The sequence below is a fragment of the Condylura cristata genome, unplaced genomic scaffold, assembly GCF_000260355.1.
Source record: "Condylura cristata isolate star-nosed mole 26May11 unplaced genomic scaffold, ConCri1.0 scaffold00002, whole genome shotgun sequence".
Lineage (NCBI taxonomy): Eukaryota > Metazoa > Chordata > Mammalia > Eulipotyphla > Talpidae > Condylura > Condylura cristata.
The window spans coordinates 34999447-35011705 of record NW_004567103.1 but is presented as its reverse complement, the minus strand read 5'-3'; the positions used below and the strand labels follow the sequence as shown (position 1 = coordinate 35011705).

The following is a 12259-nucleotide window of genomic DNA, read 5'->3' as shown; positions in this document are numbered from 1 at the left end:
TAATTTATGTTATGAATCATTTTGATCCACTATTTGAAGCATTTTTCCAAGTATGTTAAGTCCCTGCTGCTGATTTTCAGGGTACTCTTCTCACTATTGAAGGGCTGAGGGAGCAAAGACAACTTTATTTCTTGGGAACTTACAATATAAAGCACTCTGCATTACTTTCTTTTATTGTCTTGAAGTCTGTAATGAAATGTGAGAAAAACAATGAAATGTGAGGTGCTAAATGCTCATTCTAAGTTTTTAAATATCATCTGTCAATTTTTTTTTATTCTAGCATTTTAGGGACTTAAGTAATTGTGATTTTTAAAGAAATACTTCATTTCATATTCAGCTACATAAGCTAGCTCAGCTAGTTGTTATGTTGTTTTTCTAGATGAGAACACAGTGAGAAAGGTAATTTGCCCAAAGTTGCCTACTGGTTTGGGTCATTACTGGAAGTGAAGCCTTTTTCTGGTTCTTAATACTTTGGAGCAGAAGAATGTTCTAGGATCATAATGAACATATTCTTTAAATGAAAGGAAATACTGAAAATTTATATTGACTTTTTGTTGAAACAGTTACCATTAATTGAATATACAAGTACTTTGAAGTGCTTTTACATATAGGACATGAAGTTGATTCTAAACTATGTGTTTTTTAAGAGATTATCACTTATTTCAAGAGATTATTATAATGCAGTATATTTATTATAAAAACATACCAAATTATATCTTCTGGTCTATTTTTTAATGCATCCATACCTTTTTGAATTAAGGAACGTGCTTTTATGCACTGTTAATAATAGCTTCAAGTATCAGAAATATTTCTCAATGTTATTACTTACTCTTCTAAAACACAGATTTGATGTTTGCCCTTCTATGAAATAGCCATTGTGTCTTATTTGACCTTTCTAGTGGACATCAGATTTTGATGTATAATTCTGGTTCATACCTCTGGCTACTTCTTAGGACAAAGCTATAGATTTGCTATGTCAAAGATAAGCACTTTTATTTCTTTAAGACACTTGATACTCCTCCAAATTAAGGTTTTGCAACTTTTTAAAGCACTCATTAGCAGTGAGTGATCAATTTTGCACATCTGCCTATACTGACTGTCACCTTTCTTCTAAAATAAGTTTTCCATAATATGTGGAAATGTTATTTTTTAAACATTTATTTTTTTATTACTAATGAGAGTATTTTTTGTTTGCATATGTATTTACTTTTGTGAATGTCCTTTTTATATCTTTTCCCCTTTTCTGTTGGTATGTTATTTTCCTTATTTTTTTTCCTGAAAAGCTGTATTAGGACCTTAAATATTGATGATAATATCTATTTAATTCCTGCATATATTATCCAGTTTGTCATATTTGCTCTTTAGGAGTCAGGAAGTTCTTAATTTTTATCTAATGGAGTCTTCCTTTGTTATGGCTTCTGATGTTCTGTTCTGCCTAGAAAGGTCTTCCTTAAATTTAGCTTCATGCCCTTCCTGTCTGATTCCATTTTATACTAATGGCAAACTAGTTGTACCAGCTACTATAAAAGACTAATCATACATTATGCTTCTGTTCATTTGTATGTAATTTGTTATCATTCTCAATATATGTTATTTACCTTTCTTGTTTTTGTATTGTATTTGAAACAAAATTAAATTTCAGAAATAGTTTTTAATTATGGAAATATAAAACCCACAACTAAAAACATCTATATTCTTCTTCCTTGTGGCTGTGTGTGTGTGTGTGAGTGTTGGGGGGGTGTTATACGCTTCCTTCTTGTTTCTGCTTTTTATTTTTGAGTGCCGGTTAAAAAGATTTAAAAAGATCTTGTCAGTAGAAAGAAGGACTAGTTTTATGGTGAACATTTGCCATCGTTGGTAGCTTATTTAGAGTTATTTTATATTTTAACCTCTTGTTGAAGAATGGTTTTGAGACTATGTCTAAATCTTTACTATCTGAATTGAATGTTTTATAGAATGGTATATAAATTTTGAAAGCCACTACTATTAACATGCCTTTTCTATTCTGTTTAAGACTTAATTGTAGGAGCTTTTGGTGTAGATAGAGCCGTCTTGTACAGGTAAGTTTCTGTATCATATAACATGGGATTCATTCGAATTATTTGAAAATTTATAGTTAAGGCCCAGTGTTTGATTTCCAGTTTAATGTTCTTAATATAGTGATAGTACTTGCTTTTTTAATTCAAAATTTGCTATAGGCAAAAAGTATTTACAAAAGGAGATCTCAAGAAAGGGTATGGATTTTTAACTTAGAAAAGCATTCAGAACTATCCCTCTTTGGTCTTTAAATTACATTCAGAGGTATTCCCATGTTTTAAATCTCTCTTTAAAAATTGTTTGAGTTTACATTTTCCTCTAAGAGGCAAGCATTAACTTGGTGTGTGTGTCATAACATTTTGTGATCACAAGGACACTGTGGAATGACTTCAAAATGAATGATTTGATTCGAGCAATATATCTGTGTATCAAATCCAACTGTTTCCCAGCTTCACACGTGTTCCCAGTGATTCTCTGAGTTTCATCAATTCCTCATGCTTTAGAATCCTCTGGCACTTCCAGGAGATAAAGAAGTATACCCTTGTATGGGCTCTGTTTATACAGGAAAAGTAGCTTGGTGCTGGGGCTTGGGGTGTGGGGTCGGCCACTCCGACTATAGATCTTGAGCAGTATGTGCTCACACTCAGGATTTATCATCATCGAGACGTCATACTGACCAGGCCTACTGTGTGACTGTTCAGAGTTTAAACCTACATGTCTGAGTTTTGGAGGTCCACATTTATTTTCATTTAGTGTTTCAGGTCTTAAAATGGCTGTCCATGAATGAATACATGCATATAGTAAAATTCAAACAATACTAAAAGGACATAGAATAAAGTCCAATACCTTCCCTTACACCAATTTCTACTTTATTATTTTTGTACCAAAAATGTTCTCGGTATTAAAAAATCATGTGTGCTTCTTGTGTGTATCAGTGTGTGTGTACACGTTCTTTGTACAGTGTGGGTTTTTTTCCCTCTCATACCACAATCATATCTTGCTTGTAAAGAGGTCACTTCATTAGGGAGATATCCTGCAACTTGTTTAACCATGCAGCTTTAGTAGATTGAATTCAGCTGCACCGGCCTGCTAGCCTACTGTCCTGATTTGCCTAGAGGGATTTCCCAGGAATGCGGGACTTTCAGCATTAAAATCAAAACAGCCCTCCATACTGGAAATGTTGCTGAATCTTTGTTGAGATTGTTTCTACTCTTTTTGCTATTATAAACAAGGCTTTAGTAGACGTTGTTCTGTATATACAGTGAATGTGCACCTAAAATGCTGAGACTAATCCTTTAATTTTTTAATGTTTTTAATTAGGGCCAGACCAGTTATCACTGTAAATGCCGGCCTTGAAGTGTACCCTAGCATCTTGAATCAAGACAATAAAACCTGCCCTCTGCCTGGGACAGATCTCAAAGTTTCCTGGTAAGACAGTTACTGTTGAGATTATTTTTTCATTGTTATAGAAGGTAGGAACTGAAGCATTTTCAGTGGAATGTACTCTACTTTCATGTCATAGATTAAAGAACTACTGTCCAAAATATGAAGTAGAAGGCTTTTGGAAATAGGCTATAAACAAGTATAAATTATTTTTTTAATGATGTATGCATAATGAATATTTTCAAAAAAGAAGGAGAAAACTTTGTAAGATCTGAGATCTCGTTTAACATTAATTATAGAAAGGCCTATGAACATTTGATAAGATATGATTGTTTTCAGATTGAATGTCTGTGAATAGCTATATGAAAAATATTATTTGGTTACAGTATATTGTTCACTTGTTTCTTTACTAGCTTGTAAAGAAAAAGACAGTATTTTGTCAACTTAATGTCTGAATATTTCTCTAATGTTCCTCAAATCTCCATTATTTTTATGCTACTTTTTGCTATATTGTTTGATTTTTGCTTATTTTCATTTTGCCTTTATTTATGATCATCTAAAACTTTTTCTTTATAATGACTGATACTTTAAAGCACCTTTTAAAAGTAGGGGAAACCAGTATTTTTCTCACACACATATAAAAATATATCTGAAATTAATAGTGAAAGATATTGCCCTTTATGCTGTTAAAATCACCTTGAGTACCCCACTTTGGGAAGCACTGTTCATGTTCCTTGCTCACACAGAAAATTCAGAGAGAACTTAAGAGTAGAATGATTAAAATTGGGAAAATTTTATTTCAGAAAAGCAGCTAATGAAAAGATGTTTTCTCTCATTTTTTCTATTATTATAGTTATTAGAAATCATTCCTCAAACTTTTATTTCTATCAGTGAATTGTACTAAAAATTCAGTAGTGGTTGCTTTTTTTTTTTTTAATTGATTGCAAGAGAACTTGTTTTTAAAGATTTTGACTTGGTTTTGCTGCCTTTCTTGTCTTCACTCACACTTCATGTCCCTGTGAAGTTGCTAATAATATGCTTATAAATGCTAATAATTCAGAGACTGATCATGTACTCATTAGCACACTAACTTTCACATTTTTTTTATTATAGCACATAGTACAAAGTTTTTATCAGAATCCAGTAAACACATGTATGTAAATAAAAGTTTCCCAAAATTTTGCCAGTCCTATTTATTACGTATTTTGAGGTGCTGGTCACTCATGACCTATTGGCAGATTTGGAGAAGTACTATTCTAGAGGAGATTATTAATTAAAGAAGCTTTGGTGGTGCTTTTTATTAAACAAATTGTTATTTTAAATCTGCACTGCACCCTTATTTCTATTATCAACAGTCCTGTAAACTTGGGAAATAGTTTGGAATTTTATTTTTCTTTCTCATAAAGGTGCATTGAAAGGAACTATGTTTTAAATACTCTGTATAATTTTGTGCTTTAAGAATAATAGTAAGACATAAAAATATAAATCACCACAATGTAAATATGTATTTGAAATGTGAGATTTGGGTGATTCTGCCTGCACTGGATTCTCAGATTTGTGTATATATTTTTTCTTTTCCCACAGTTTTAATGTCAGGTTCTGCTTAAAGGCAGATGGCAAAGGAGCACTTCCCAGGAAACTTAGTAAGTGTTCTATTGAAAACTATTATTTTAATGATGCTGCATAAACAGCTCTTAAAAAATGTTTTAAGATATTTGAATAGTTGAGGCTGTTGAGTTTTCATTTGAAAGGTTTTGCTCAAAGCATTTAAATTTGCAACATTATTTTGTGTGACAACTTTTAAGTAAATTCAGAAGTAATGCCCACTAGATGCTAACAACTGTCTTCAGAAAGTTAGGGCAGTTGCCAACATGCAGTAAATCAACTCCTGGGGAAATGAGTAACTGTGTTTGTAAGTAGATGGTCTGCTAAAAAGTTTGGAGAAGTCCTCTCCCCTACCCCTCCTGTCCCTCCTGCCATGATCTTAGGAGCAGGAGGAGTTAAAGAAAGAAGAAAAAAAGGCACTGAATTTAAACCAATTAGCAAATTGTGTCTTGACTCTAATTTCCAAAAACATGGTTATGTGGTCCTGAGCACCAGACAGGTAAAGTAATTGTTGTCAAGTGTTGTCCGTTTGTTAGTAACCAGCATTGAGGAGTAATGAGAAAGAAGAAGAGGGCTGAACTGCTGAGTTTGGGTTTGTGCTTGAAATGTCACATGGGTGTAAAATAAGGTATCGCTGGATGGCCCAGAGGAAGTGAAGGAGCTTGGCATATCAAGAGTTGGATTTTGCCCAGAGAAAAGGGCACTTTTCAAGGGTCCTGAGGCAAGAATATGCTTGTTGTGTTTGAAAAACAGCAAGGAGGTTACTGTGGGTGGAACAAAAACAGGGAAGCAAAAAAATAACCCTGAATATTTGCCTGAATTTGACATGAAGTTCAACAGTTAGAAAAACTTGGAAAGAGGTTTGTGGTTTTAAAAATCTATATTCATTTCTTTTGAAGAAAGTACTTAAAGAAGAACTGAATTTTAGAAGGCAATGCTGCTAGCAGTTATTTAGACTATTTGCTAGAGATCTATACTCATTTCTTTTGAAGAAAATGCTTAGGGCCCTCCCTGGTGGCGCAGCGGGTTGAAGCACAACACTGTGAAGCTAGTCATAGCCACGTCAGTGCAAGTTCCATTCCTGGCTGGGGAGGGGACCCACATGGGGCAGCAGCCCCCCACCCCTCATCTCACCCCCTGCTCCCCTCAGCAGTGTACTTTTTTGATCTGCCAGTTCTGTTCCCCAGTCTGCCTCTGCCTCTGGTGAATCCTCTCACCGCTCCTGCACCTCTGGCCTGTACCCCAGTTCTGTATGCATACATAAGTAAATTTTTTTAAATAAAAAGTACTTAAAAAGAACTGAATTTTAGAAGGCAGTGATGCTAGCAAATCTCCTTTAGGCTACCTGCTGTACATACATTGTAGCATGATTCTTCAGTCATCTGCACTTGGCTATTTACTTCAAGAGAGACTAATTTAACAGATAATTTGACGTAGTAGTTTTATCAGAAGTAGGCGCGGCAAATGATGCAAACTGTTCAATTATCATAATGTTTAATATAATGTCTAGGGTGCATGTCAATCAATACTTCTTTATTCCAGTCACCCAGAGTCCTGCTACTTGCATTAATAGTAGAAGGTTTAACTGATACCTTTTTCTGCCCTGAACTTCTTCCTCTTAGCTTAGAGGAGAAAAAACTTCTCCTCTATCTGATATTTCTTTTACTTCCAACATTGTTAGTTTTCTGAAATTAATATATAATTTTACTTTGAGGATAGTTGGTATAATTATTTAATCAATTATAACGCCTTTACTCAGAATACATTGTTAATACATTATTAATGAATTAGAATTAATTGCCTTTTAGGCAATACATGTCGCAGTTTACTTGAGAACTTTAGGTATCTAGAGATGTCTAGCATAGATAGTTGTAAAGATTATAAATTCTTTGATTTGTGCAGACTTCCAGGTGGAGCTTCTGTTGGATAAGCTCAAACAAAAGGGAGCAATTCGACGAGCCCTATTTCTCCATAACAGGTCCCCAGGTCACTCCAAGAACATGACCATTTCAAGAGGGGGACAGATGCAGTGTGAGGAATTGATAACGTATCTGCGGGTAAGACATACTTTTCTGCTCCATTTTCATTTCTTTTTTACTTATTTTCATGTAAATGACTTTTGGTATATGTGCTGCCCAAGTGAGCCCTAGCTAAACGATTTTTATATAAGTATTTTCAAAAGAAAAAAAGGAAAGATACATTGGAGGAAATCTGACTTTGTACAGTCAAACCTTAGAAATGGAGTCTTCTTCCTGGCAGAGCAGATATTCCAAATGGCCTTTCCACAACAATGCTACTGAATAAATTATGAGCAGCATTTCTTTAATATTGCTGGATTGTCAAGACAGTAGACAAATCTCCAGAGTACAAAAACTTAAGTAATCAATTAAAGAATTCTATTGACTAAATCTGACTTGTGAGTAGTAGGCAAATAAGTGAGCCAGGATTGCTAGGGAGCTGAGGAGTGCAGGGAGAGAGTGAACAGGGACTGCAGATATCATTCAGGCAGTCAGGCTTGCCTGGGGCCTTCTGCAAGCTGTGGGAGTGACGTGGCCCTCTGCTGTAAATTCAGACCTTTACATGAAGCTCAAGTGTCCCCAGGACAAAGCTGCACCCAGATTCCAGCAGGGAGTCTCTAGAGAGACTCAAAACCTCCCTAGAACAACCTACAATGGGCCCCACAATTTCTACAGATTAAGTTCAATCAAGTATGAGTTCATTTTAAAAAGTACTAACATGTAACAAATAACACAGAATTTACACATGTAGAGGCTTAAGATGTTGGCATTATCAGCTTGAATATAAATTTGTATATTTTATTGAAGAAATAAAATTTATTGGAGAAGTGAAAGATTTTTTTTTTAAAATACAAAAACCTTTGTAAAGACTTAGTATGTGTAACATAATCAACAAACTTGATTTAACAAATATATATAAAATTTGTCAGTTAGAAAACATAAAAACTGACCATGTGTCTAAACAGATTTTAAAAAATTGGGAGTTATAGAAAATATGCTGTTTGGTCAAGGTACTATTTTTAGAAATCAGTAACTTAGGGATTAGGACTTGTGAATTTATTTTTTTTTTAAGATTTATTTTTTTATTCATATTAGAGCTGGGATGTAAGCCAAAAGTGCAGGGCTGGGAGAGGATTCACCAAAGACAGAGTGGGGAGCAGAACAGGCTGATTGATAGAAATACACTGCTGAGGGGAGCAGTAGGCAAGACAGGAGAGGTCTGCTGTGGTATAGGTCAGCCCTGGCTAGAGATGGAACTCTGTGCCTGCAAATAGCTTCATAGTATAGAAACTTAACCCATTGCACTACCAGTGAGGTGCAGGGATTGTGAATTTAAATAACTTATGGATCAAAAAAGAAATCACAGTAGAAATTTATTTAGAACTAAATCATAATGAAAATACTATATGTTAAAATGTGTGAGATTTCACAGAAGCAAAATGCATAGGTAATTATATAGCTTTAAATGTTACTTACATGAAAGTTTAAGGAAAAAAATGAAAGAATAAAATGTTCCACAAAATTTGGTATTGAAAGGTAATTACAGATAAAGGACGGATTAAAATAACAGAATATTATGAATTACCTTAAGCTAAGAAATAGGAAAACTTAGGCATAACAGAAATTCTTAGAAAAAATATAATGTAACTGCTGAACAGTCCTATAACCATTCAAAAATTAAATAGTGAAACCATCCGGTATTTTTGTTTTTCTTTCTGGCTTATTTCACAAAGAATAATGTAAAAATAAATTAAAAAGTAATTAAATAGGGCCATAAAATGATTATGTAGGCACTATTTAGCTAGCTATCAAGAACAAGACATTCTAATGTTAAACTCTTTGGATGAATAGAAAAGCAAAACGCTTCTGACTCATTTTGATGCCGCTGATGTTAGTGTAATTGATTGGCTGGCCTGTCAAGGGTAGTTGATCTGAGGGAAGTTCTTGCCAGTCTTGTTCAAAGACACTGATGTAAATGCAAGCAAACTCAACCCAATAGTTCATAAAAAGATAAATATACAAACTTAGAATTATCTTAGGTTAGTTCACACTAAAAATATAGAAGCATTACTTAACATATGGCTAGACAAATGAGAAAAAAAACTATCTTACAAAAAGCTTTTCATTAAGCAAATTACAGAAGAATACATATGACCTCATTTTTAAGTAAACAATAAAGGAAAAGTAAGTTGAAGAACATATATACTATCATAAAACTACTGAAATGGTGAAGTTAAAATTTAAGATAGTGGCTACCTCTGAGAAGGAACACAAGGAAAGAACAGAGAAAGGAACACATGCGTAGCTTAAGAGAGATCAGGAATGTTCTACTTATTACACTGGTTCTGCATTTGTTTGTTGACATGCCTCCTATTTTTTGTGTGAATCAAGTATAAATTAAAAACTGATTAAAGGGTCTCATTGGGTAATAATACCCTTTCATTGTCACTGTAAATACAGTTTCTCAGGAGCTTTGATCAAATCAAATGGTAATGAATACAGCCAGTGCTGAGTTGTGCACTTATGCATCTCTCTAAATAGGTTCTGATATAGGTTGATGTCATCATTAATTCAAAGCTTTTCCATTTCTAGGATGAATCTGAATTCAGAGACAAACTCACCCCAATTACTGTTTTTATGGAGTATCGATTAGATTACAGAACAGCTGCCGATGCAACAGGCTTGCAACCCATTCTTAACCAGTTCACTCCCGCCAACATTAGTCGACAGGTACTGTGCTGTCTCACTTACTTGATCATATTTATAGTAGCCCTTTTTGAGGTCTTATAGTTCCATATTTTTAAATATCATAAGGAGCAGCTCTTTAGTCAAAGATACCAGAGAGAAAGAAATCTGGATTTTGGGGGGCAGAGATAGTTAAATCCACTTAGAACCTACTAGTATGCAGAGGAAGCTAGGGATGCATATACACATAAAACAGTAAAATAATTAAAGAAAAACAATTGTGTCCACTGATTTACATAATATTTTTGTATTTTGTTGAATAAGATTTATATCTGTTACTTTGATTAATAATTTATCATAAATGACATAGTACATAAATAATTCTTTTCATAAAATAAAGCAAAAATCATAGATTGTATTATAATATATCTAGAAAATCTATGAACAACTTATGTATTATTTTTTTATTCATTGTGGTTACACGATATTATGTGATTAATAAGTCAGTAATGAATATTTGAGGCTCTTAGGGTCCTTTACTCAATTTTATACCTTTTGTATAGTATTAAATGTTTTAATTGTCACTTGTCCCCTTGCCTATAATTATTTTTCTCTTAATAGTTTTAGAATTTCTTGAGAATCATATTAATGTTAGGATTACTTTTGATTTACTTACTGAGATCACCAGTCTTTAATAATCAACAGTTTTAAAGTCAGCTAATCAAGTAGGCTTACTTTGAAGCCCATTGAGGAAAGTAATGATTTTAGTAATATTATCTTCCTTCTTTCATTCTAAATTACTTGAATCCTTGTCTCTTTTTGTGGCCTACATTTGTTTTAGCAGTGACATTGTTTTTAGGCATCTTTCTTCTACCTTCTTCATTTTACTAGTTACTCCCACTTCTATACTAATTATCCACTCCACCATTCTGATCTAGAATGGGGTTCTCTAGAATTAGGGTTCTTCATTTCATAGGTCTTTTTACGAACCTTTTTACTGTACTCTCTCAGTAGAGGATTGCTGTCCAGTGGAAATATGTAAGTCACTTTGTAATTTAAAATTTGCAGACCAGCAGTGCTTTTTTAAGTTAGCAAACAGGAAAAATGGACATTAATAAAATATCTGTATTAGCTTGTTATAGCTGCCATAACAAAATACCATAGAATATGTGGCTTAAGAATTGGAAATTTATTTTCTCACATTTTCAGAGACTTGAAATTTGAGATCAAGGTCTTGACAGGGTTAGTTACCACCTCAGCTTCTCCATGGCCACCTTCTTTGTGTCTTTACATGGTCTTCTCGCTGGGCATGTCTAACTCCTAGTCTTATAAAGCATCAGGCAAACAATTAGGTTCTACACCTGTGATATTACTTTAAATTAATTACCTTTTTAAAGATTATATATCCAAATACAGTAACATTCAGATTTGCTAAGGATTAAGACCTCAACAGAAGAGTTCTGGAAAGACACAAATCAGTCTGTAAATACATGCAAAATATTATTTACACCATGTAATTCATATGCTAACGCTAAACATATTTTTCTGTATTTATAATTTAGATAATGTATAAGTTACAAAGTAGATTCACACAACCAAGTTGTCCTAAGCATATTAAAAGCTTTTCAGTAATAGAAAATTATTAAAATCTTACACAGTTAAATAAGATTTTCAAATCAGTTCCTCAGTCACACTAGGCACATTCTAGTTCCTCATAGGCCACAGGTGACCTATTGGTGATTATTGCGTTTACCAGGCTGTTCTAGAATTTTCTTTCTAGTACTTTTGGCAGGAAGAGGCCCCTTTTCCCTCTTTTCTTTCTCTTGACCTCCATTTATTTATTCAAATATGTATCAAATTCTTACTGTTTGCAACATCTCTATAACTGCTGAGATTTGGCTCTGTGGTGGTGAAAAACAGTACAGTGTGCTTTTCTAGTCCTGATGCTGGTTTCCCCATAGCATCTTTCAGTACTATAGCTGCATTCCTGCTCACTCAGTCTGCTTTCTTCAATATAGTGCGGTAACTGACCAAATATCCCTTTATCATGGCTTTATGACTATTTTATATGTGTTTCTCACTCTGTACTTGAGATATTCCTGTTTTTATCACTAGTGCCTTTATTATTTGCAATATCTGCTCTATTCCTGAAATAATTTAGCTGAATTGTATTGGAGTGTGACTTAGGAACTCACTGCAGACTCATCTTCTTTTTTTAAAAAAAGTATTTATTTACAGAACTAGGGTCTAGTCCAGAGGTGCAAGGAGTCAGAGTGAGGAGAACAGGCAGATTGATGAAATATACTGCTGAGAGGAAGCAGAATGCGAGACAGGAGGGGGTCTGCTGTGCCATATAGGTCACCTCCCTGGCTGGGGTTTGAACTCTTGCTGAAGCGGCTGTGGCTAGCTTTGCAGTGTTGCACTTTAACCGTTGCGCCATCAGGGAGGGTTCTCACTGCAAAGTCTTCTAATTGTCCTTCCCTCTCCTGACATCTCTTAAAGAACACAGTAATTGCTTATTTCTAGGTCAC

General features: G+C 34.0%; 1 protein-coding gene across 1 annotated transcript in view; it reads left to right on the top strand.

Annotated features, from left to right (window-relative positions):
- Positions 1-12259, top strand: part of ITGAV (integrin, alpha V) — an 81239-nt gene that overhangs the window by 54229 nt on the left and 14751 nt on the right. Inside the window, exons 14-18 of the mRNA XM_004674459.2 lie at positions 2015-2060; positions 3358-3465; positions 5005-5063; positions 6928-7082; positions 9636-9773. Of these exons, the coding sequence (XP_004674516.1) occupies positions 2015-2060; positions 3358-3465; positions 5005-5063; positions 6928-7082; positions 9636-9773 (506 nt within the window). The remainder of the gene's footprint in view (positions 1-2014; positions 2061-3357; positions 3466-5004; positions 5064-6927; positions 7083-9635; positions 9774-12259) is intronic.